Below are 27,262 nucleotides of genomic sequence, written 5' to 3'. Positions count from 1 at the left end.
AAAGTTCATTCTCTACTGTCACTGTGTAAACTTACATATTTAGATAATTTATACAATGCTTCTGCTGGGTTCTTTAAATCCTTACTTAGTTTTTGTCTAGTTCCTCTGTCTTGTATTTAAAGTGACATGCTGTCTCCTGTGATAGGTGCATTTCTATTTATTCCTCCTTGAATATCTTACAGTTTGATATTTAAAGGTGTTTTCAATGTTGTTCGGTGGGTGTGTATTTATTACTGTCCTGTCTTCTCTGAGAGTTGGAAGCTTTTCTCACTGCAGGTTTCACACTTTGTCCTGCTTGATGCTGTCTGGCTTGAATTTTACTTTGTTGATAGGGTTGAAAACACTTTTCTCAGCTTTTAACTTACTTTGTTTTAGGTGTGCCTTCTATCTACAGGATATTTGTTGAGACTTGCTTTGTGAAACAAAGATAAAAATATTGTTTTCTTTCAGCAAGTGAATTTAGTCTAGTCACATTTTTATTAATATGATTCACATCACTATGCAAGTTTTCATCATGCCGCTATGTACAGTATCTTACATTTTTGTTGTCATGCTTCTGTACACCTTTTTTCTTTTCTAAATTGTTTTTGCACAGTTAGGAAAGTCAATGTTTTTGTTGAGTGATTACCTTTGTTCTCACACCTAATCAAATCTCTTTAGGCCTTTGTTTTTTTACTTAATCTTTAGTATCTACTTCATCTATATTTAAAAGTACCCTTTGACTTCTACTTATTCCTTACATGACCTTTGATAAATTTATTCTACTTCTCACTTCTTTCTCCACCCTCTTATTAATGGAATTATTTCTGCTTTCAAAACTACATTTGCATATTCTTAGATCCACAATACTTTGCCAGAAATCTACGGCTAATGGCACCAGATGCTCACCACTGGACGTCTTCTTGATGTGCCCCTCGCCTCTCCGGGGTGGAGTTGTGACGGGGGCTCCATGAACTGTCGCAGGTTGAGGGCTGTGTCTCTGCGTCTGTCTCGTGTGGCAGGGAGTTTAGTCTCTACTCTAATCTGCCCTTTGTTCACAGGCTGCTTGGAGTTTTGTGGAAACGCAGCTTCTTTGTTGCTTCATTTCTATGACAGTCAAGAACCCTGATGGGGGCCCACTTCTCTTTTTATGGAAAAAGGTAAAACAAAAGCTCACAACAAAAAAATAGGAGGATAACAATAGTTAATGCATTACCTGTTGCTATGTTTAAAGTAGTTGCTCAGGGTACAAGATATGGGCATAAAAATTTCTCCCATCGTTATTAGCACAAACCTTCTTTTTTAAACAACAAAGAGATACTAATAGTGGAACTGACTTGCATTTTTCCCTTTTCCCTTTGAACAATTTCTTCCCATTTCATAATATCTACTGTACATTTTAGACCTTATTTACTCTTTCAGTTTCTCACACCAGAGAGACAGTGTGATGTTTACACATGTGAATCTGATTTATCTCACTTATGAGTATGGGCTGAAGTTGCATCCATTTACCTATAAAAGTCTCAAGTTTATCCTTCTTTATGGCTGAGTAGTACTCCATTATATATTTTTTTTAAAAGCACATCTTTTTTATCATCTCTCAGTTGATGGGCATTTGGGTTGTTTCCAAGATTTAGCTATTACAAATTGTGCTGCTGTAAAAATGGGTGCACATATATCTCTGTGGTATGATGTTTTTAATTCTTCTGGGAAGAATAGCTAAGGAATGGACCACAGAAGAGGAATAGCTGAGTGGAATGAGACCTCTAATCCTAGTTTGGTGAGGACTCTCCACATTGATTTCCACAGTGTTTGTACCAGTCTACACTCCCACTAGCAGAGGAGAAGGGTTCCTTTTTCCCCACAGCCCCTCCAGCATTTGTTATTGGTTGATTTTTTTAATGATAACCATTCTTTCTGGGGTGAGATGGAATCTCAGTGTTGTTTTATAGTGATAAAGCAGTGGGCAGGGAAAAAAGTACAGCCTTAAACATTTATGGAAAGCAAAACAAAGGAAGTAAAAATAAATTAAATGAATTTGCATTTCAAAAAAACGGGTAAAAGAACAAAGTAAACCGAAAGAAAGACTGGAAACTTAATTCCCAAATCCACACTGATGGAATTTGGGTCATGAGGGTTCTGCCCTCACAAATGGGTTCATCCACTCATGGGTTAATGGGTCACTGGGGGAATGGCTGTGTCATAAAGATCCCTCTCGGGCCTGCTTGCTTTTCCCACCATGTGACGCCCTCTGCCGTGTTACGATGAAGCAAAGAGGCCCCAGTGATGCCAAGCAGATGCCAGCACCACACTCTGGGACTTTCTCTGCGCTTCCAGAACTGTGAGCCAGATAAACCCTATTCTTTATAAATTACCTGGTTTCAAGTATTTTGTTATATTTTGTTATAGCAACAGAAAACAGGCTATGCCAACACTCAGTCCTTTCCTGCTGTGCCAAGCCAGGTCCTTTTCCCAGCCCAGGCCTGGCAAGTGGCACCTGCAGAGGAGCACGTAACGGAGGCAGGGACTGCAGGCTCCACAGGCTGTGAGTCACCCTCCACTCAGACACAGCTGAAGCTGCAGCTCTTCACACCAGGGCTGGCTCTGTAACCCGCGCTACACGTGCATCCAGCTGTGAGTCAATGCGCAAAGCCCTTTCATGGAAATACAGCTCCGCACCAGTGAAGGGGGTTCATCTTGACAGCACATTTTACGGGGCCCCTGCCGTTCCCCGCGCTCACTAACCTGCGGACAGGTGCACGGCAAACACAGGCACAGACTCTGTTGAGGCCCGAGAGGACCCCGCTCTTTCAGAGGAGTTCTCCTGCCCAGGCACCAGCTGTGCTCCACCTCCCTGGCCACATCCCCACACAGCCTGCAGAGAGGCGCCCTCACACAGAATCCGCTCACTGCTTGCCTGGCATGACCTCCGGGTCCTTGCTAGCAAGAGTTCTCTCTGCACGATGCAGTAGCAGGCTGCCAGACCCTCGCTTTACACCATGTTTATAGACAATGAAGCCTCAGTCTCAACCAGAACTTTCAAGAGGACAGCAGCATGAAATACCCAGCAAGCCAACAACCATTTCCTGACCCCTGATCCAACTCAGACATTGCAAAGTGTCTGAATAGTCCTCACTGTGATGAAACCAATTTCAGAAATAAATGTTTACCGTGTTTTTTCCTGAGCTAACCTCATCTACACCAAAGCCTCCTTAATTGCTAAAAACATGTTCATCCTAGTGTTTAGCAATACGCATTTTGTTTTAAGTCAGCTTAGGAACTAGATAGGTAAATGGAAAGTTAAAATGGGTTTTCAAAGTACCTGAAAAATTCCATGAAGGAGAATCCATACCCATGTTGCTCTGCAATCCCTGCACAAACAACATTTGCAGATGCTCCAATCAGAGTCCCATTACCTAGAATCAGAAAATTTTAAAAATAAAGTGAAATCTCAGCATCTCTTGGTGGCAGACTTCTGTTCCCTTTTGTCCTGCAATATCTAGATCATCTCACAGGCTTTGATTTGATGATTATTTTACAGGCACCATCAGAGTGACTGCTTTGCAAATATCTGGAAACATACACATACTGGCAAACAGAAAATAAATTCTCTGTCTGGAAATACCACGATTTCTTCACGAATGAGACCACTGCCATTCTGTGTGATAGAAAGAAGGAGATGCTAAGGAGAACGGGTAAGTTACTGTGTGTTAGGTTTGTGTTTGGGTGTCCCCCCAAAGCCTCATGCGGTCATGGGGCAGGCTTTTAGAGTTTGATTGATTATGGGTGTGAGAGCTACACCCGCCCTGGGGTGGATAGTTTGCATACGTAAGGGAGAGGAAGAGGGTGCTTGAGGCCATTCCGCCCTTTTGTGGTTGTTGCTTTTGCTGTGTTCTGCCGCCATGAGCTGTAGCCCTCTGCCATGTGCCACTCTGCCTTGCAACCTGCCAAGTATGGACTGAAACCTCCACAAACTGTAAGCGAAATAAACCTTTCCTTCCTTAATTTTGGGTGTCAAGTGTTTTGTCCCAGCAACGAGAGAAAAGTAACCAAGACACTGCGGAATCGGGTGGCAGGTGTATTTTATAGGAAAATGCAAGCAGAGCCAACCACCAGCGGTAGGAACAGGCATCCTTTGCAACATTGGAATGAAATCTCAGACAAGAACTATCTTCCTCAGGACTCCTGACCCGGATGCCTATCGGGGAGGGCACTCTTTCAATGAATAAAAGAACAGAAGAAAACAGAGGAAGCAGTTGTGCTACTTGACATTGTTCACCGAAGGCCATCTCCTTCCCAGAAGATGTCACCATGAGTAAGCAATAGTGACCATGCGTATGACGTGAGATACACTACACTCACATGAACACACCCCAAGCCCACAGCCTGGGGGCAGGAGCCAAGGCTTGTGGGAATGCCAGGTCCACCCCTTCCCTCACACACACATGCAGCACTGGGCTCGGGGAAGGGCGAATTTGCATGGCTAAGTCAGTGGGCCTCTTCTCTCCTCTTTCTAAGTGTCATAACGAGCTGTCGTGATCAGCGTTTGAGGGTGGGCACATGACCCAGGGTCAGTCAACTTAGCTCATTTCTGACCTCTGTCCATAAACAGTAGATGAATAGCTCTTGTTGGAGGCAGCACGCAGGAAGGTAAGAAGAAGAACTAGCACTGAAACCTTTCTATCGGGAAGAAGCAATCTATGTAACAGGGGTTCCAAACAGCCTCTCTTTGCATCACAAAGATGAGTCAGCAATGCTAGTGTGTACCAGCATGGGCACAACAAAAGGAAGCAAGAGAGAAGAGTGTGGGGAGGGAGTTATGTCAGTCCCTGGGAGGCAGGTCCTCAGCAGCTGTGTTAGAAACAGGAAATCAACTGGTACTATGGAAAGAAAGCTAGAGATGGATTCAGAAGACCTCAAAGTTTCAGATTTTCTAAGTGTCATAAAGAGCAAAGCACTGATCATTTCTGTTGCATTAATGAAGATGTTTCGGTTGTAAGGAAAGGAAGGCACAAAATGGAATGTGTACTAATGTGTATACAGAGATATTCTTCCCCATGTGATGGGCAGTCAGAAGAGGAGCAACCCAGTGGCGGCGGCTGCAGTGCTCCAGCAGCTCATCAAGACGGTTCCCTCCATCTGAACTTTCCAGCACCCACCGACAAGGCACAGCTGGCCCCACACTGTTGGGGAGATCACTCAGCATTTTTGCTACACAACCGTGGCCACGGGAAGGACCAGAGCCTCCATCCCTCCTGAGATTTGCTCTGAAGAATAGAGTCATTACCAAAAGCCCTCCCCTCTACCCAGAACACGTGCCTTCAAATTTCCCTGACTTCAAGGGACCATAGCCTGCCTGCCTCCACACCATTCACAAGCCAGAGACAGGATCCGCCAGCCTGACCCTGCCTGTCATCAGCAGGGGAAGAGATGTAAGGAGCCAGCCACGTGACACTCAGTGAGGACAGGCGTCTCCTTCCATGGCATCTGACAGGGTGTCTGTGGAGTCTACATGGGTTAAGAAGATGACTACACGATTCAGAAATCAACAATTATCTCAGTACAGATGCTCCTTCACTTACAGTAAACCTATTGTAAGTTAAAAATATTTTACGTGTGAACTGCAGTGAATACACTAACCTCTGGACCACCCTAGCATAGCAACACAGTAACTGCAGAGCATCAGTTGTTTCCTCTCAGGATCATGTGACTGACTGAAGCTGCGACCCACCGCCACAGCCCAGCATCAGGGGGCAGGGAGAGTCCAAGCAAAGAGCAAAACTCACAATCCCGGCTATGGATTGCTCTTGCACCGTTGTAAAGTCAGAAAATTGTAAGTCAAGGCATTAGAAGTGGGGCCGTCTGTAGTAGCTGTCATGATGCCAGCCAGGTTTTGATGCTACCTCAAGTCCAAGGGTGCCATGAGACAGAGAAAAGGAGGCCTTAAGTGTCACTATCCCGCCTCAGCTTTCCTGCCCAGTTTCCACTAAGATCCGGGCAGAGGGGGTTGGGTTGCAGAGGGCTTCTCTTGTGTTTCCTGGCACTTCTAGGCTATGTGGCACAGAAATACGATCTACAGATCTAGACACAATGCCACCAGGGCCTAAAGTGATCCCCGCCCCCTGCGATGAACGTCACATACAGAGTCTACAGTCTGGTTTCCCGAGTCTACCCACACACATGGAGTTAAAAGGCCACCGTCTCAGACCAGTGCCACTTTACGCCCTCACATTCCCCTTGGCAAGACCAAGAGCCACCTGTCCTCCAGGACACAAACATGATCTGAGGAAAGATGTGGACGTGCTCCTGGGCTGCCCACAGTCTACGTATCAGCACACTTGGAGGTGGTCTTCATCTTCCGTGTTCACTGTGCTCGTCCCACTTCCTCTAACGCAGTCTTTCTGGCCCCGGCTTGCGGACACCAAGAAGTCCTAGGGTATAAGCTTGTCTCCACCTCTGCTGTCCAGGAAACTCAGGCTCAGAGATCTTTTGAAAGGCTTGCTTGATCTATATTTTGGTTTTCTCATATAAGAGAAGCAATGAGATATATAAGCTTGTGTGTCTGATTTATTTCACCGAACATGATCTCATCTCCCTGTAAACAACTCCAGTTCATCCTTCTCCATAGCAAAATAGTACTCCTTTGTATGTAAATAGCACATTTCCTTTACCTAGTTATCTGTTAATGGACATGTAGAGTGTTTCTGAGATTTAGGTATTATGAATTGTGCTTCTATACACATGGGTATGCGTATGTCACTATAATATGATGTCTTTAACTCTTTGGGGGAAGGTATTCCCCAGAAGGGGAATAACTAAGTCACATGGAATTCCCAGTTTTAATTTTTTGAGGAATCTGCATTCTGATTTCCATAGTGGAAATGCTAGTTTACATTCCCATCAAAATGGAGAAGGAATAAAAAATAAAAACTGCCAGGCGTGGTGGAACATGCCTGCAATCTCAGCACTCAGGAGGCTGAAGCAAGAGGATCACTATGAGCTCAAGGACAGCCTGGGCTATATGGTGAATTCAAGGCCAGTCTGCACTGCACACCAAGACCCTGTCTATAAATTAATAAATAAATAAATAAATACATAAATAAATAAAATCTAAAAAGGACTTGCTTGAATTGTTTTTAACTTAGTTCTTTTAAAAAAAGCATCCAAAAAGAATTAGGGTCAGACCACTAAAGAACTGTTTGTTCCAAATGAGCTAGTGAATCCCCTCCAGTGTAAACAGCAAACTGCATCTCTAATGTCAAGCAGAACATCTATTCAAAGTGTTCTTTAACACGTTAAACCCCGCAGAAGGAGAGTGACTGTTTTACAAGCTCGGGGTTTCAGTCTGAGATGACGGAGTGCTGGAATTGGAGGAGGTGGCGGAACTGCAGGAACTGCACACACAGTGTGGGTTTGCAGGTTGCTGACACAGTGTGAACAAGGACGGATGCCAGTGACAGTGCAAATGAAGTACAGTGTGAATCACAACGTGAACTGGAATGGGAAGGATACACCGCGTAAGTTAGAGACTGCGTGAAGGTACCTAACACCGCTGAACTGTCCACTTAAGATGGCTAAGATGGTAAATTTGGTTATATATACTTACCATAATGTGTTTAAAATGCTAAACCCCATGGGAACGAGACGGGGTCTCCAGAGGATTGCTGCACTGTGAACACCCAGCACGAATGGGCATCCGCTGTGCAGGAACTGGTGCTTGAGTGATCAGAGCTACGAAGCTGAAAGGATCACAGGATGGAAACCTTTACTGCTCGCGCTGCTTCCTGGCTATGCCCAGTGTTAAGCACCTGGCCCCGCTGCAGGTCATTAGTCTACAGGGGGTCGCTGTCGGTGTCTCAAGACCCCCTTCACAATCACCTTACGTATCTGGGGTGAAACGGAACTAGCCCCCTGGCCTCTTGCCTCTTGCCACCTTTCCTGGCTTTTCCCTGCAGTCTCTCCCTGGCGAGGGATGTGCCCTTCTGTGTCCCCTTAGCTCAGGTGACTGTCTTCCGTGTTCGAGAGCAGGGATAATGACTTAACTCCTGGCATGGCGTTATTGCAGCAGACGCCCAGTAAGTGGGAATAAACAAATTCCACAGCAGGGATCCTACCCTGGTGATCTGGACTCTGTCCAGTACTAATGGGAAAAGTAGCACAGATGACGTTCACATTGCTCCGTCTCGGGCTATTTCAACATTTACCCCCATTCTGTACTCTCGAAGAACTTCAGGCCTCATTGTGAAGTGAAGAATTCGCTGTGTCCTGACACCTCACTGAGTGACACTGATCCTGCTTTACAAGCGAGGAGATAAACTAACCAGAAAGTTATCGATCTAATAGTCAGAGATCTGTCGAAGAACAAAGGAAGCTGGATTATCTAAGCACGCCTGGATCTAAGAAGAAAACTTAAAAATCTACCTGGTATGCTTATCTAAGATTCTCCGCAATCCTGCTGTGTTCCCAAAGGTGATCGGGCTTCCTCAGCGTGGGAAGGACTCTCCCTCTGTGCCCCTCAAGACAGCCCCATCCAAAGCCTTGAGCTTGGGCACCAGAGTCCATTTTCATCTGACACTGTGATCCATTTTGCAATTTCTTCAAAGTACAGCCCCCAAAACCCACCTAACACATTTTTCATCTGTCTTCGGCTTCTTAAGGCTTACCCTGTCCATCACTTCAGTCCTACCACATAAGAGAAAGGGGAGGGGGAGGCGGAGGAACGAGAGCTGCCCCTGAGGACATTCTGGTTCTTGAATGCAGCTCACACGAGTTCAGGCATGGGCACATTAGCTCTGAGACACTGATGCTGATTATCCTCGGGCACAGGCTTGGAATGTCATCGGTGTCTCTGCAGAGTGGGAAGTGGCAGTCCCCAGAGGGCAAGCGAGAGCTGTGGACCGGTTCCAAAGCTGAGGATGTGCTCCCCTCGAGACCCATTGGGTGCCCCTTCTTTTGCTTTCTGCTTCGGGGCAGAAAACGGTGCGACTCCCCCCACCACAGGCAGTGCCCCCTTACCTCCCAGGCAGGCACCAAGGGCCAGGGCGTATATGAGCGGTGTGGCGGGCAGGCTGACTCCAGGGTCTTGGCTTAGGCTCAGGAGCACAGGAACCTGTGGGCAAAAGGGACGTGGTCACATCATGGAAACTCACAGAGCCACAGCTCTGATTCACCCAAAGCACTTTTCAGCAGTCACACTGTGCGCTTTGTAGGGTGCACGGAAGGAAACCAAAGTGAACTGTGGCATCCCCGCAAACCGTACCTAGCTGACCCCAGTCACATGACCAAAGGGCCCCTCCGTCCACAGCCAACCGCGCCCCCAGCTGCTGTAGATCTTGAATGGGGTGAAGTCACAGAGCCAAACACAGCGTCTGGGTACGTGAAAATCCAGCCAGCATTGACAAAGCCCGTGCTGCCTTCACACACCCATCATCTCAGTTAATTCTCAGACATCTTTTGGGTGAGTCTGTCATTCCTTCCACCAACAGACGAGGCAACTAGGACACAGCGAGGTCCAGGAACACAGATCTCAGCTGAGCCGCTTCTCATCTCTGCCCGTCACCCCAAGCCTAGGACACTCAGATAGGAGGACAGCAGGCATCAGACCCTACAACTTGGTGCATCGTTCACTAGTAAGTCACGGCAGCTTCCGTCACACCTTTCTGACAGGGGTGAATATCATATTATCTTAACTAACAAAGCATGAGGTGGCTGTGAAAGATCTCTAAGAAACTGGTGCTCAAAATGTGCTGCTACTGAATCTTCCTGAGTGTCTTTGGGACATAACATGATCCTCTTCATTCAGACCGTTGACTCCTCAAATGTGCCTCGTGTTTGGGAGGCCATGGAGCCAGGGGCCGGTCATTTGATGGCTAGTCCGTGGGTGATGGAAAGTGAAAGCCCCTCACCCCGGGCACTGCAGAGGGCACCCCTGAGACCCACACAGTTGGTCACACGCCTTGCTCCTCATCAGGGCCAGCACTGAGCTAATGCAGGAAGCAGCCGCCCTGGGCTGCTATTTTGCTTCTGTCTCTGGCTCCTCTTCCGCCCACACATGGACGGGTTGGGTTGGGGCCTGAGGGACCCTGTGCAGAGCCTGGGCTGTACGTTCATGCTCTTTACCCCAAAGTACAGCCCACTGGACCCGGTTCAGCCCTCTGTATTACTCTGTACCCGAATGTGACAGGATGAACTAAAAACGACATCAAACAAAATGCAAAAGCTAAAATTAAGTGCTGAGGGTTTTTTCCCATGTCAGGTGTCACAGCCACCAGCAACACTTTTCCTAATACCCGCTTTGGGGCCTGGACAGAAACCTGGGAGAGGAGATGCGGACGGCCTTGAAACCATGACTTCCACACAGAGGCTGAAGAACATACACAATGATGAGCACCCAAGGAGTCCACCGAAGGAAACTCACCAAGTTGTGCGCATAGATTATTATTCTTTGAATTAACAACCAAGAGAAGAATTATAACATTTTAACTGCAAAACTGCCTGAGAACCCTTTCTGCTTAAGCCAAGGAGGTCAGAACGATCAAATGTCAACGAAGAAAGATTGCTAGAGAATTCTGCCAGACAATTAACCATGTATTTAGGATTCCCAGAGTGGGCTTTAGGGGAATGCAGCAGATGTGAGATGCACGGCCCCGGGGGTAGGTCTGGGCTTGGATTTCTGCAGCTCCTTGCCAACCTTAGACAGGCAAAGAAGGCAGAAGAGGTGGGCAGAGGTGACGGAAGTGTGGATGAAAATATTGAATGTGCCCACACCACTTAATGGAGAGCCGTTGCCCCCAGCACCTCCCACTGTCTTAGCCCCTTGGCCTCCCACTGCCTCAAGCAAGCACAAGGGCCACACCAGCACACACAGAGGACCAAGAGGGCTGCAGACTGCCTGCTACAGTCTCTCTGTCTGCTCTGATTGGATTAAATATGAATGAAGCTTCAACACCAAGTTGCTGTAGTAGTGTTAAGTATTATTTAAGGTGTCATTGTTAAAGATAACTAAGTCCACAGGAAGGGAAGGGCCCAAGGCAGAGAAGCAAGGAAAACCTAAAACAGCAAATCTAATTTCCCAACATCCCTGGGGTCCCTCCTGTGACCTGGCTTTGCTCTGGTTGGAAGGTTCCTTGAAGCTCTGTCCAGCCAATGAGAAGAGACAAACTCATCTATGATCTAGATCTTTCTACTGTGGATGCAGTATCTAGGTAAATATTCCATGGTGTGATCCTACCAGTAGGAAAGAAGGCTTTGGGATGCCCTGAATTATTCCATATCCTTCCTGGGCCACTGGCAGAAGGGAATACAACAAACAAATGTGAACTGTGCTTCTGCCGCTGCTGACAGCACGTAGCAGACAACATGAGTGTAGGCGAAACAACCCCAAACTCGTAACACACTTTGGAGGTGCATTTCCACCAAGGAGATCACAGGCTTCATTTTGTCTCTTTAAACTCACAGCCTAGGAGTAAAGGCAGAGAACTTGCAGGTCTCTCTAATAAAACACCCCTTCTGGGCAGGTGCTGCACTCCCTTAGCAAGCATAGGCCCTGTCTCCCACAGCTCTCCCCAGACGGCCTCTCTGGCAGCCTTTACTGGTCATTGGAAACAGCCGCTGCACCCGCCAGTTCCCTCCATAATGAAAGGATGGTGCAATCATGCAGGATGAAATCTCTGTGGACAAGTGTCCTGTGGACCTGACAACAGCTTCAGTCAGAGCTGTGCTGTCAAAGACAGACGGAGCCAGAACACAGGCAGCCACGATAGTGGGAGGCTGACTCACTGTGCTGTCTGGAAGCCATCGCATTTCCACAAAATGTGCCTTAGTCTCTTTCCCCGCCGAACCTTGTGCAGGCCTCCTAAGTGTGTGCAGAGAGAGCCAGGGACCCTAAGGGACGTTTGGGTGGCGCTGGACATGGGGACAGTCCAAGAAATCAAACTTCGCGGAACAGAACTGCAGTGACCTGAACTCTGTAGAGCCACATAAGCCAGGCCACCGAGGCTTCAGGCTGGCAAGGACAAAGCAGTGTGCTTCCTTCTACGCCAGCAGAGGCACAAGGGACACACACACACACACACACACACACACACACACACACACACACACACACAGGAGCCAGACTGTCATCACTACCCTCTGCGGGTAGGAGCCCTAACGACCCACGTATACCACTGCGTCTATCAGCGGGCAGAATCAATGAGAGATATCACTATACACGTGGCTTCACTCTGAGGAGTTGCCTCACCCGACCCTGGGGGCCGGGGCTGGGCTGGGGAGGACTTTCTACTCGGTGGGCGGGGAAGACAGTCCGAAGGGAAGACGATGAGCAGCTAGAACCCAGGGACACAGACTCGGGCTGTCATTGTCCAGGGGGAGGAAAGCATCTGCAGAAGGTGGCATATCTCCAACATTAACAGTCTCAAGGTATCTGCGCTCTTCCCAGTCCTTCCCAAGTGCCCATCACAAGCCAGTACACTCAGCAGTCCCCCAGGACATAGACAGACACAGCACCCAGATGCTCCTGGGGACCCCCCAGCCAACAGTGCCTACCCAACCCAGCGGCCACTGAAGAGAAAGTAGATTCAGAACAGGGACCACCTCCTGTTAGGGGAACACAGGGTCTATGTTTTGAGGCTGATGCCCAGGTGTTATGGTTTGTGTGATCGTAGGGCTTTTTCAGAGGTGGGTGAATCTAGCATGTGGTACTGGGATTAAGTGTGTGTGGCACCGCCCTAATCCCAGCAGCCTAGAGTAGAAAGGGGCCAAAAGCACACTGTTCGGGTTGGTTGTTGACTTTGCTGTCCTCTGCCCGCCATGGACTGTTCTCTGCAAAGCCTCCCTGCCCTGCAGCCAGCCAGTTTGAACGGAAACCTCTACAAACTCTGAGCTAAATAAACCTTTCCAACACTAAGTCAGTCCCAGGAAGGACCTGGGTCAGGAGACCTTGAAGTATGCCTAGAAGATGGGACTTTTTACCTCCAAGCACATGAGGCCAGGAGGAAGAGTGGATAAAGGGTTGTGACAAAAGCTTGGTTCTGTGGCTACGCCCTGTGATTCACCAGGTTCGGGCCCACTGCGGCATCTGACAACAGGGGAAGTGTGTAAGCTGAGCTGGTCTTGGAGCCAAGGACTGGTATAAGCATTGTCCCACCAGACGGTGCCCGGAGAGGGGGACCACACTGAGCTGAACTCGGGACTGGGACTTATTGCAGATGCCGTTGTCATTTGCACGTATTTCAGAACTTCATTTTCTATTAGTTTGTCACTCCTACATAGAAATACAACTGATTTTTGAACTGACTTTTAAGTCTAGGGTCCCTGATAAATTCACTTATTAATTATAATAGCTAACAAATGTGTTCTTTTTAATTTTTTGAGAACACAAATTCATGTTCTCTGTAAACAGTAAAAGTTTTCATTTCTTCTTTTCCAGTCCTTGCAGGCCTTATTTCTTTTCTTGTTTTATAGCACAGCCTCCGGCCTGTGGGACATGGTTTTTACAGGCGTTTGTCTTTTCCTCACTGCAGAACTGAAAGGTATTCCATATTTCACATCCACCTGTACTGTGAGTTTTAAAGCCACTCCGCATGGGACCTCTACTATGTGCCGCTCTGGACTCTTTGCCTCCTGTGTCCTGCTGGTCCTGCTGTGAGAGGCACATTTTCACAGACTCCGATCAGCACCTCTCACAAAGGACACCGACCCCTTTCCTCACACTGTGCGATTCTTTCTTCAGGCTTCTTTGCTGGTGCTAAGATGGGACACTTTGTGGGTCCCCAGTGGACATTTCTGTGAACGCAACCCAAGGCCAAGCTTTGACCAAAGGAGACAGACGTCTGCGGGTCAGTTCTTCCCCTTTCTCCCCTCTGGGCAGACTGTGTTGAGAAGCAAATGGTCCACCTGCCCGTGCACCGCTGGCAGGCCAGGTGCTAGCTCCCCGCTGGCTCTCTCTCGCTACCTCCAACCCTCTGGCTCCCCGTGCTCCAGCCCTTGGGACTGCCTCAAAGTTGGCTGCTGTGGAAGCTCGTACTAAGACAGCTTCTAGAAAGCAGGCTCTCCTAACAAACTTCGGAGCTGACTGCTCACCGACTGACACCTAAAGAACCCCATTATGAGGGACAAGTAGTGCGTGTAGTAACAGTGGCTCCGAGATTACTGATTCTCTTACCTATGGTTAATTTGGATAAGGGACAGGTCAAAGGCAAGGTTTATGCAGTGGCCGTGGTACTCGGATGCTATGGCACAGTGCTAAGCAGGACGGTTGAGGAGCACCTTTGCTATTGTAAATAGTTCTGGAAGCCTTGGAAAAACAGAAGTTTCTTGACAGTCAACTCCAGAGACACTCTGAAAGTCACAAAGGACAGACTTCTCTGGCAGTCGTGGGGAGCTGTGCTGAAAATCAGCCCTGTAGACCTCTTCTTCGTGTATCTGGGAGCTGTCGTGAGGTGTACGCACAGCTCAGGCTAAGTCTGCGTGGTGAATCAGCCCTTACACTGGAGTAGAATCCCTTCTTAAACACTCTTTCTCTGGAAATTTATTTTGCTTATCACATTTATAGTCACATGAACTTTCTTAGCTTAGTGTTGTATGCTAATTCCTCTCCCATCCTTTTCCTTCCAACTTGTCTTTGTATTTAAAGTGCATTTCCTGCAAAGGCTGTAAGGTTGAAGCTTGCATTTTAAATTAAGTTTGCCAGGGGCTGGGGATTTAGCTCAGCGGCACAGCACCTGCCTGGCAAGCACAAGGTTGTGAGTTCAATTCCCAGTACCAGAAAATAAATAAATAAAGTTTGCCAATCTCTGCCTTTTAACTGGAGTGTTTAGGTAAGCATTGTAAAAAAAAATTAGTTTTACTTTACCCTTTAATAGTTTATTTCAAGAAGTGCATTTTTATATCACAATCCTGCCTCTTCCACAGAAGGTAACAGTCTCTAAACATTGGTCTGCATGGCATTTTGCCCAACTCTGCACCTGTGGCAACAGCTACATGACATCTCCAGCTCGGGACTCCATGAAAATAAAACAGCCACAAAGTCAACTCAGGCTTCCTAAACGCAGACTCGGGAAGGAGAGCAACAGCCAGCTCACTGGATGGTGAAACTGGGCAGACAGAGCGGGTCGCAGGTGGGTTTCGGTGCGGACCTCCAGGTCCTGGCCGCGGAAGCCGCCGTAGGCCTGGCCCACCTCCGCCTCTCAGCCAGCACTGCTGCTCCCGCGCTTGGGTCCCACTGGCTCACAGGACTCAGGGCGACAGGGTGTCTTAGGAGCTGCCTCTCCACTCACACGAGAGGAATGGGGCCCGGAGGCCACAAGAACCACAAAGAGAACACCCCAGCCAGCTCCCTGCATGAGGGTGCCCCACGCTCCTGACACTGTGTCCAGGGTCCTGAGCCCCGGGGCACTTCTGACAGGACCCCAGTTCTTGCGCCCAAACCCCTGCTCCCACCGTTACTTGCCCACCCTGGGGTGCTCAGTCCTTGCCCCGACCCGGGAGCAGGACTCGTCAGCCCTGGGAGAAGCTTGTGATGCGCACGTCCACTGTCCACTGGGGCTCAGGACACAGGAAATAATCAGCCCGCCCAGGCCAGGACCAGAAGCCACCAAGACTGGCTGGAACAGCTTCTGCCTTCATAGGAAATAAAGATGAAAATCTATCTTTCGATGTCTCACGTATTTCTCTTTTTCAAGTTGAGAACCGCTTTGTTTTTTTTTACATTTATTATATTCCCACATGCCTGCTATTCAGCACACAATAGTCACATTCGTTGTGGGTTTGGGAAAGGTACAGAGCACACCGTAACTTTTCTGCTCCCCCTCCCTCTGCCTCCCCTCCCCCTCCACCCGTAGGTCCCCTTCCCATTTGCAGGATCTGGTTCCTGATTTTGTGTTACCTTTTCTTTTTATTTTATTTTGCTTTTTAAATTGTTTGTACTGTGGGTGTCCCACATAAAAGAGAGGGGAGTCCTCAGTGGGGCTGACCCCAGAGCACCCGGTCACTGAGGGCAAGTGTCCGCGCTGGCTGCAGCCCGGGGCTCCAGGCTGCCATCTGGGCTCTGGCGAACTGCTCCTGCCCAGCTGCCCCAGGCTGTGCCCACGGGGTCCTCTGCATCTGCACGTGTGGTGAGTGAGCTCGTTTCATGCTCTGCTTCCTCAGTAGGAAGGACAAGCCCAGGCTGTGTGCCGGCTGGCGCTGAGCCCTGAAACTCACAGAAGCGAGCGACTCACCATTGTAGCCGTGAACGGGATATTGTCGATCAAGGATGACGCGAAGGCTGAGACCCACATCACCAGGACAATGGCAGCGGCCAGGCGCCGGTCCTCTGGGACCATCTGGAGGGGGGAGACAATAGCAGTGCTATACATCAAGTTTTTGTCACATCACACGCTCTGAGGGTGCGATACTGTGACAGGGAGAGTTAGTCCTTCCTCTTACACATGGCAAGACAAGGTGCACACGTGTGTGCAAACCAGGCCACACCAACGTCAGAAGCCTCTGCTGGGTTTCTCCAAGCAGCTGAGCAGAAAATCCCAGCCCAGAGATGGAGAGGCAGAGCAACGCTCCTCCTCACCCAATCCCGCAGCCACGCGTACTGTCCCATGGCCAGGGTCCAGACACATCCCGGGCCGGGCCTCCTGCAGCACTCACTTAACATCACTGCTCTCACTCTTGGACAGGTTTTCAGAAAAATAATAAAAGGTGATCAGAAAAATAATAGGCCTCTATAATTATATACTCTTTGGGAAAAAAATCTCCCTTCATCTCTGGACTAACCAGGATAAAATAGGTTCCCTGCTGTGCTTTCAGCATAATTAGCATGACTTATTCTTGCTGGATTTTTTTTTACAAAAATCAAAGAATAGTGGCTGGAACATTCTATTATTGCATTGAATGTACCTTTATTAGCAAAGCAGTCTGCTCTCCGACATATTCTATTAGGTGGAGATGTGCCAACGCCTGGAAGAAAGGATGTAGTGAAAATCTGCTTAAAAATGAAAATATACACAAGATTTTTTCCTAAACTGTCTTTCAAATGAAAAGAAGGGAACATAAGGTAGGCCCACATTCTCATTTCTTATAAAAAATCAGGCTCAAATACCCCGTCTGCAAATAATTTACTATCATATATCCACACTGAAGAGTCACAGAGGAAAAAGTACAGTAGCAGAGACAGGGATTCCTCGCTGATTTGTGTTAATGTCCGCCGTGAATTTAAATCTGAATGAAAGGCAATCTCTTTCAAAGCTCTGTAAGGGCACTGTTCCATGCGATGAAATGCCATTCCTTAGAGAAGGACTTTCAAGTAAGTTGCATCTCCAATTTATTTTTAAAGTTAAACATCACACTTCGAGTTTAAAAAGAAAATTCAGGGTTTTTATAACCATCAAAAAAGGTAGGAAAGGTCTATTTAACCGAAGCAGATAACTCTTTTCACAGTCCTGACAGAGGCAGAAAACTGTACCCAGGGAAAAGCAGGAGAGACTGGAAGATGGAAAATGCGTGGGGGAGGCTTCAACCCAGGCTGCCCTCGGTGCCAGCCAGAGGGTGCTCTGGGAGACCCACAGCTGTGGTGCGAGGGCCTGGGAGGAGCTGGAGCTGCCACCCGCACCTCCCCAGCACACGCCTTCTCGCCGGGATTGGAGCGTGCTGAAGGACCACCATAGTGAAAATACCGCGTGTTACAAATACGACGTGGCTCTGCTATTAGTGGACCTCCATGCAGAGGCTGTGGAGCCCAAACGCTGGGTCTTCAAACAAGTCTTGATCAAGTTCTCTTCCATATCGAGTCTATCATAAGGGTTGTCTGTTGTAGCTAGCTGTCTCATTCACAGCACTGGTGACATTTGGAGCTGGGTCACTGCTCCTCATGGTACTGACGTGCCTATGATAAGAAATTATGCAGCACCCCTGGATGACAGAACGCCTTCCCCATGACCACTGAGATGATCAAAAATGTCTCCAGCTGGAGCCAGTAACTGAGACACAATCAACTCCTACTAAGAACCTCTTTTCTAACGTAATCTTAATTTTTCAACTAAAATTTTAAAGGTAAAAAATTAAATGTGGCCATAGTTTTTACTTTGTTATATACCATCCATCAGAAGGAAATCAGAACTCTAAACCACATGAAAAATTTCTGCCAAATACCAAGTAGAGATGGTTGTGCATGTGTCTGCCCCCTTCGGCACGGTATGCCCATCACCACGACTATGTATTTACATACATTTAGTGTCACATAACTACACCCAACATCATGGTCCACAATGTAAGTATAAAAGGCAAAATAAGACCTTCAAAATACTCAAACACTGCATCGAAGGCCAGTTCAAGGCATCTAGTCTCTTAATTTTAAAAAGTAAAAATATGAGTAAAATCCAAATATTGTGTACCTTTTTCATGAAGTTAGTATGACAAAAAAGCACATAGTAATGCCCTCTATCAAGCATAAGGCTGTTATACAATATATATTTTACACTTCACAAAATAAAGCTTGTGTGCATTTGAGGATAATACACAGTACTTGACTCCATCAACTGATACACAGTAATGAAAAGATGTTTGTGTGGTGTAACTCAAAATAGGACACATCATTATTCTTCCGGGGCAGAAACACTGAATCAGCAGTGGTCTGGCAGCTTTGCTCCAGGAAGAAGACAGTACAGTAAATCACCGGCACCACTCTCAAAGCGATGGACTAGGAGGTCTAGGTCCCTTCAACAGCCAGACTCTGGATAAAACACAGTTTTTATTAGGAAAACAATGTAAGGTTTTCTGAGGAATCTCTCTCCTCATGAAAATATTTCCTGCAGCTGGCTGGGAACTGCAAGATTTGGGAGCAAGAAGAGATACAACTGCCTGGAAGCCTGAGATGATCAAGTGCTGAGGGTAGAAGAGGCAGGAGTGAGGCGTCAGCTGCAATCCTTGAAACATTCCAGGACTAAGCCTAGCACCCAGCAGAAGTGGACTCCAGCAGAAGTGGAGGAAAGCATCCCAAGCACGGACCCTCCAAAATCCCACAGATGAATATCAGTAAGACGACAGTCTAGGATCGTAAAGGATAATAAGAAAACGAACATGAATGAAAGTAGAAACAACCAAAACAGACCTAAACAGACCTCAAAACTGTATGAATAGAATTCGCTGATACAGGATACGGAAAAGTAATTTTGTCTGAGGAAACTAAAGGTTCAAGTGTGTGAATGTGTGAATTAATCCTCAGTGAGTTAAGGATGAGGGCTGTCATCTTCACCTGACACTAAAACCACTAAAACTATCGAAAGAACATATAACTGTCAGGAAGGGAAGACAGAATTTTAAATAATTCTCAATCATATAAAGTAAGAAAGAAAGGAGACTGAAAATAATAAAGCATAAAGAGTAAGACTGATAAAAGAGATGGCAGATTTAAACTCGCAATAAGAAAGATGTATTAAGAGACAAAGATTGTCACACTGGATTAAAAAGATTAAACCCAAATAAAATTTCCCAAAGACATCTCTGAATAAAGATGCTGAAGAAAAGCACATGCCATGCAGATTTTAATAACGAAAGCTTTGTAACCTTTTACTTCCTCATAAAGAGTGAGATTTTAATTTCATATGTGCTTCATTACACAGCCTCAAAATATACAAAGCACCAATAAACAGAACTACAAGATCAAGAACACAAATCCATGATCACTTTGAAAAACTGGCCCATCAAGGAAAAATAAGTCAAGGAATCACAATAAACATTTAAGGTAATCTGAATAAATAAAATGCAACTATCATCAAATTGTACATGAAAACCTGAAGGATTCAGCTGAGCTATGCTAAACGAAAATTTACAGTCTGACATATACATACTGGAAAACATAAAGCATGAAAATAAGAAAAGTTGGACATCCATCTTCCAAAGTTATGAACAAAAAAACCTACAAATTGAACCTAACAAAACAAAGAGAAGAAAATAACTGTAAGAGCAGAATAGAATTAAGTAGAAGACAAGTGTACAATGAGAACTTGTTAAGGCTCACAAATATGAATATCCGTGGGAGACTGGCAAACGGAGGGGTGGAAGGGAAGGCGGTAATCTCCACAAAAGGAAACATCACTGAAGACATCGCAGGAACAGACAAAGGAGTGAAAACACAGAAAAGCAAAATTAATCCGAGCGTTTGTTTTGCTTTTACATAGATATATGTCTGATACTGCATCACTTTTTGAACAAATAGTTCTTTCCCAAATGAATTGCTTTAGCACTTTTGTTTAAAACTAAAATGGTCCACACATGTAGGGTCTAATTCTAGACTCTGTGTTCTGTTTCTGTGATATATGTCTGCATTTTGTCAGTCCAACACTATTCATTACTACAATTTTATAGGAAGAAATGAAATTAGGTGAATGCTAAATGCTGTTCTACTTTGAAAACGTTGTTGTAGTTAGTCTAAGTCCATTGTATTTCTATATAAATTGTGTAATTAGCTTGTCGCTCCCTGCGGAAAGGTCTGACTCGGTTTGGATGTGGATAGCACTTGGGTCCATGAGCCGCTGTGGGAAGAGCTGCCACTAGGCAACACTGAGTGTTCTGCTCCATGGACAAGCTATTTCTCTCTACTTAGAATTTTTTAAGTTTCTTTAAGGGATTTCTCAGTATTTTTTGGTATATGGATCTTGGGCATTTTTTTTATGTTTATTCCTAAGTTTTTAATGATTTTGATAGTACTATAAACACAACTGTTTACTAAGTATTTTCCAGTAGTGTGCGGCTGGTATATGAGAATACACTGATTTTTGAATATTGGTCTTCAATCTTCTGACCTTGCTAAATTCATATATTGGTTCAGGCAGCACTGTGTTTTTGTGGATTATCTGTATTTTAGTTTTACTTTTTCCATTTCCTCCTTTGTACCATTATTTCTCTGTATGACAGTACTGCGGTAGCTACGTCCTCCAGTACACTGAACGCTGATGGAAATTGTAGAAGCCCAGCATCCTCGCCTCCCTCCCACATACAAGGAAATGCAACTAAATTTTTCCACATTAAGTGTGAGGTTGGCTCTAGTATTTTTAAAAAATACCTGTCATCAGTTTGAGGATTCCTGGTTTGCTGAAGGTTTTTATCAAGAAATTGAATGCTGTCAAATGCTTTCTCTCTGGCTATTGAAATGATCCCATGACTTTTCTGTGTTCTTTTAGTATGAGAAACTAAGTGAATTGGTTTGTATGTTATTTCAGCATTGTACTCCTGATTAAGCCCTTTTTAAAATTTCTTCTTCTTGAAGTAGACCATTAGGTAGCTGATTTTAGATCTTCCTTATTTTCTATTTTAAGTACACATCTACAAGTTTCCCTCTAAGTGAGCTTTAACTGTATCCAATAAACTTTGATGCCATTCAAATTAAAATTTCCTAGGATACTTGGGATCTGTCCCACAAGTGTATAGCTCTAAGGTAGCCAGAGACCCACGCAGGTGGTTCAGATCTTAGTGGGGCTCTCTCAGCCTTGCCATCCTGGTCTACGCTGCATGTCCAGCACGTGCTGAACACTTACCATCTGATTTAGTCCCCCAGGACTCTGCCGGCTGGTTTAAGTGTGCCACGTATGTGCGTTACATAGAAATTAGGCTGAGATCTGTGCAAATTCATGCACAGAATCGGAAGATTCTCTGGCTCTCTCTTGTGGAACGGCCCCATGCTTTCCAGCCCACAGGCGGCACTTTCCCTGGATCCTCTGGATGGAAACGTGTCGCTGCTGGGCACCGCCCATGTGCTCTCACCGAGAGCTGGGCGAGGGTGTAGGGAATGTCTTGGAGTCCCCCACAAATGAGGGAGGTCAGCTGAATCACGAGCAATTCTGGGTGATGAGAAAATGACACAGGTCAGCCAGACCCCTGCCAGAATCTGAAAGGAAACTTAAAACTCCCCCACCGTGAGGCACCGGAAGCACGGGTATGCTGGAACTCACAAGTCAGTTAGGAAGCAGTGTGCTCTTCAGAGTTCTTCCGTCAGATGCCCTGCACCCTACCTTAATTCCTGATTTTTTTCTTCTTATTTTAAAATTATTGGCACCCAGATCTTAACTGAGCAAAACACTATGTTTTATTTAAACCTCTAAAATAAATGGAAAGTTCTTACATATTATCTTACACAGCTGATATATTTAGCTATTTTCATAAACATTTCGAATACATTATAATTGGCATTACTTTAAATAAACGTCAATTTCTCTGCTATTTTTGGAGAATGTCACAGCAAGGTGAGGAACAGACTATCAAAACTGATAAAGAGCTAATTATAAGTTGTCTTTGCTGCAACCACTTAAAATCAAAATGCCAACGTGTTAACCTTCCCCAGAATTATTCATGTATCTTCCCAGTGAATTCACTAGTAATCTTGTTTGTGAGGCAGTGCTCCCTTAGAGACTCAGACACAAGAGGAACAGCAGCTAACTGACCTGGCGTTCACCTACCCGGGAGAAAAGCTAAGTGACCAATCTCAATTTCTTAAAACAGACTTGGTCTTCTCCTTTACAATGGGAGATACATTTAGAGTCATCTGTAATTTAAAAACCACAAGAAAAAATTTTTCCAGCTACTCCTCAGACAGAAGACTGACATCTAGAAGATATAAAGAACTCAAAAACTTAGACTCCCTCCAAATAAAAGACTCTATCAAAAATGGGCATTTGAAATAAATACACACTTCTCAGAAGAAGTACAAATGGTCAATAAACACATGAAAGAATGATCACTTTCTCTGGCTATTAGAGAAATGCAAATTAAAATAATACCAATACCATCTTACTGGGGCTGGGGATTTAGCTCAGTGGCAAAAGCGCCTGCCTGGCAAGCGCAAGGTCGTGAGTTCAGTTCCCGGTACCAGAGAAAAACCAAAAAAAAACAAAAAAAAACCAAACAAACCAATACCATCTTACTCCAGAAAAAATGCCCATCAACAAATCAAATAATAACAAATTCTGTGAGGCTGCAGGGGATAAAGGAAACCTTCCACATTGTTGGTGGGAATGTGAACTAGTACAACCACTGTGGAAATTCATATGGAGACTCCCCAACGAACTAAAACTAGAAATTCCACTTGACCAGCTGTTCCCCTTCTAGGTATCTTCCCAAAGGAGTTAAAGAGATCGTGTTATAGTGTTACCTGCACCTCCATGTTTGTAACGGCACAATTCATAATAGCTAAACCATGGAAGTGACACATGTGCCCATCAACAGACAAAGGGAGAAAGAAAATGTGGTATTTACACACGACCTGAGTTACGTTTCTCTGCTGAGACAAAATACCTGCCTTCCAAAGTTAGAGGAGGGAAGGCTCATCTTTGCTCACAGTCTGTAGAGCTTTCAGTCTGTAGGCTATTGGCTCCAAGGCAGGGTGGCGTGGCAGAGGGGCATGGCAGAGCAGAAGACAAGCAGCAGCAGCACCAAGCAGCAAGCAACGACAGGGACCCTCTTCCTCTCCCGTAAATCCTACCTGGGCCACACACCCTTAGGGCAGGTGGCACTCGCACCCAGGGTGAAGCACTCATCCTACCCAGAACTATACCAAACCAATCAGTGGGCCAGTTTAGTAATCACACGCCCTCTGTGTCAGCATCACACACTCCAGATCCAGCAACCTCTGAAAAGGCCTCCTATGGCCACATGAGGCTTTAAGGGACATCTAGACCCAAGCCACCACAAACACAGTGGAGTACCACTCTGCAATAAAGAAGGATAAACGTGAGTAATTCGTAGGAAAATGCATGATGCACCTTGAGACCGTACTGTGAAATGAAGTAAATCAGACTCATAATCTTGAAAAGCATAGAGTTTCTCTTACATGAAAAACCAAAAATATAAATAAAAGATGATAGGAAATAGGTAGATCTTTTTCGAATGTGAAGGGGATCAAGGGACGGAGGGAGAGAGGAAAAAGGTGAGGGAGAGAGGATGAAAAAAAATTAAGATGTGTTATAGACTTTACCAACTCCACACAAGGAATGTAATCATTGTGTAATGCAAATATGTACTGATAAAAAAAGCTAGAAATAAATAAATAAACAAACACATGCTTTCTTGCCAATGATAAGGGAAAAAAATACTCCCACCGATTTTTACAGTCTATGAAAAAGAAACATGAGAAGTGACTTGGACCATTATTGAAAAACACTAAAGTAAGGCAAATACAAAATTAATTTGTAGGTATTTTTTGGTAGTGATAGGCCTTTTAAGTTTTATTTTTGTTTTTCCATTTGCTTAGTTTTATTTTTAGGAGTGATTTCTATGTTGGCTGTTATTCTCCCAAGGCCAGAATATTGACTCACTTATGGTTTTTAAATTGCAAACTAAAAATATTGGTGATTACTCTCTGCGCCTTGTGGGTAATTAATTTTTACAGTGGATCAATGTTCTCTTACTCATTCACATACGTAATTCTTCAGTTGGCCTTAACATTTCTCAAGAGAGATGAGAATGTAAAATATACAGGACTTCCACATTATAAGCCCTAGGAATTATAGGTAACAATAACTTCAGCAAAAAGTAGATTATCTACAAGGAAATGACTGGTGGTCAGACAGAGTTGGAAGGCTGCAGCTGAGGTTGGCGTGGAATTGGCATGGGTTATTAAAGATTAATAAGAAATTATTGCATGAAATCTTTAATTAGACCCTTGGTTCCACCCACTATTAGAAATAGTTTTGTTTTCTACACTGAGACTGAACACAGATAAAGAGGTTTCTCTGGCAGAGAGGTAAATAAAGCCATTCCCTTGGGAAGCCTTTCTGAACTGCCGGATACCCACGGGAGGACGCACATGAATATTCTTGCAGCAGAATCCATAATTTAGGGAGCAAAAAGGCACAGAGTCGTCCCAACACTGCCAAGAGATCACAGAATTCATTTCCCTTTCTTCTCAATTTAAGAGTCTGATAAAAATATCCACAGGAAGACTTCTTAAATGAATCTATCTGAAAACCTCCCTCTGAATCATTCCTATAACAAGTACCACATGATTTACACCTCTGGACAGGTACATGGTTGATTATAGGCGTACATGCTTTATGAATACGCGGTCCTCATCAGCCAACTTGTGCTTACAGGTCATGGTGCAGTTCTGGATTTCACTGCGAGTGTAACAAGGACAATATGCTGCTTTGGAGAGCACCAGATGCTATCGCTTTTGCCAGTGATGCTAGAAACTGAATGGTGCTTGCAGCAGGAGTGAAGGACGAGTGCTGTTCAGGGTCTTCCCCAGGAGACTGCAGACGTCCTCCAGGAGCAGCTCCTCCACGTCACGGGGCAAAGGAGCCAACAGTGTCTCACACAAGGTTCACAAACAAAAAGTCTGCTGAAAAGCCAGTAACACACTTCATCTCCAGCAGACCCCAAAACAGCTGATGCTGCTTTTCCTATTCCTAGGATTTCTAGGTAAAGATGGGTTTAAATGTTTTTCTCCACTTTTAAGCCAACAACTAGGAGAATACAAATATTACCTATAACTTGCCAGACACTGGAAAAATAAATACAAAGAAATTTTAATAATATTCTATGTCAGTAGATGAAAATATCAAGGAAATGCACAGTATAGCAAATATAAGACACAACAGTGAATTTTTAAAATTAGAACCAGTGATAGAAACAAACTAAAAACAAAATAACAGGTGGGAAAAATAAATAAATAGGCAGTTTTAGAAGCGTTCCAATACAGACCAAACGGCCTGGATCCCCTTCTCCCTCCTCACCCTTGCCAAGCACAGCTATAAACTCTGGAAACAGCCAGAGCAGCTCCGCTAATTCTGAAAGCTAGTGGCAGAAGACCAGATCTGACTGGGACCCCAGCACAGACGAGAGAGCGTAGCTGCAGGGGAGCTGGTGCCCCCAAACAACCCCAATGGAGCTGCAGGCTGCAAGGAGGAGAGCTCGCTCCTCCCTGGGTGAAGCAGCACCAGGGATCTCCAGCCCCTCCGCACCCCATTGCAGTAGAAGTCCATGCAGAGAGACATTGGCCAGAGCCTGAACCAAGGCCCTCCCACCGCACACACGAGGCTCCCAGCCACTGCGACACAGGGTGGTTCCCTGCTGGGCAACACCGTGGGCAGCTCTGCAGGAACACGTTCATGTTACCCCTTAGTTACTGGGAAATGATTGAGCCCGCAATCTCCCAAATGAGTGTAGGGCGAAGGCTCAAATCAAAGAGTCAAATGATATGATTTTAGGGCTCAAGGAGGATCAAAACCCTCCAGCAGAATTCAAGATTCTCTGGGGGCTAAGCAAAGATCTTCTCTGGGTGGCACATATTTATTTGGTTACCAAAGGAGAGGAATACTGAAGAGAGGTGGGAATCTGAGCAGGACCTTTCAAGGACCTTGGAAGTCAGCTCAAGGCCTTCTCCAAGTAAGACATCCTATTAATCTAGAAGAACTATGCTATCTCCAGGAAGTCCTTCACTGTAGGAGTAAGATGCCTGCAGCTACAGTCTTTATCTAGTTATCTAGTTACCTAGTCTTTATCTAGTTAATTGAGGCTGGAGCCAGGTGTCCTTAGCTGTGGTCTTGTCTTGTCCTTTGCTTCACTGGCCACTACAGGCCTCGGTCAGTAAGGACCGGTGACTCACAGAGGTTCACTTACTATGAGTCCACTGCCCATCTCCAGACAAGGGGCCTAGGCCTGTGACAGACTCACAAGTACATGTGGAAGCCAATTGGCTAATTTTAAATCCTGCTCAGAGATGCTTCGTAGTGGTCTCCATCAGTGCAGCACCTGTAAGAGTTTCCTCCCACAGCACAAGGCTCAGGAGGACCCCAGAAGAAGGGGATCCCTTAGCACAAACCCCCAGCCACTGCAACCTCACTCTTCCTGGGGACCTGAGACCCCTCTGCCCACATGCAGACCTCCATGGCCAGCTGAGGAACACCCTCGGCCCTCGGTGCACACAGGCAGCCCCAGGTAGCAGGACCTGCAGGCCAGGGCGGCACACAAGGTCCCAGAGAAACAGTCACTTAAACCACAGAAGCAGCCCATGACCTGTGCGCTAAACTGCAGAGGGCAACTGCATGCTGAAGTAAAAGATTTCAGTATGAGTCAGGCCCCTCCAGCAATAGGCAACGTATCTAGGGTACAGTGAAAAATTACTTGTCATATCAGAAACCAAGAGGATAACAGCTTGGTTGAAGAGGAGATGATCAAATGATACCAACCCTGAGATAGTTCAAATGTTAGATTGTTTAAAAAGGATTTTAAAACATTCATCATAACCAGGTGTGGTGGCGCACGCCTGCAATCCCAGCACTCAGGAGGCTGAGGCAGGAGG

The 27,262-nt window shown here is 45.8% G+C and overlaps 1 protein-coding gene across 1 annotated transcript in view; it reads right to left on the bottom strand.

Annotated features, from left to right (window-relative positions):
• Oca2 (oculocutaneous albinism II) overlaps positions 1–27,262 on the bottom strand; it is a gene marked incomplete in the record, with an annotated part of 273,796 nt that overhangs the window by 70,641 nt on the left and 175,893 nt on the right. The window contains 4 exon segments of the mRNA XM_013507666.1: positions 3,302–3,395; positions 8,995–9,088; positions 16,200–16,304; positions 16,870–16,929. Of these exon segments, the coding sequence (XP_013363120.1) occupies positions 3,302–3,395; positions 8,995–9,088; positions 16,200–16,304; positions 16,870–16,929 (353 nt within the window).

This window comes from Chinchilla lanigera, unplaced genomic scaffold, assembly GCF_000276665.1.
Source record: "Chinchilla lanigera isolate Chin_1 unplaced genomic scaffold, ChiLan1.0 scaffold00132, whole genome shotgun sequence".
Taxonomy (NCBI): Eukaryota; Metazoa; Chordata; class Mammalia; order Rodentia; family Chinchillidae; genus Chinchilla; species Chinchilla lanigera.
Note: the sequence above shows the minus strand (reverse complement) of the source record. Positions and strands in the feature narration are given on the sequence as shown.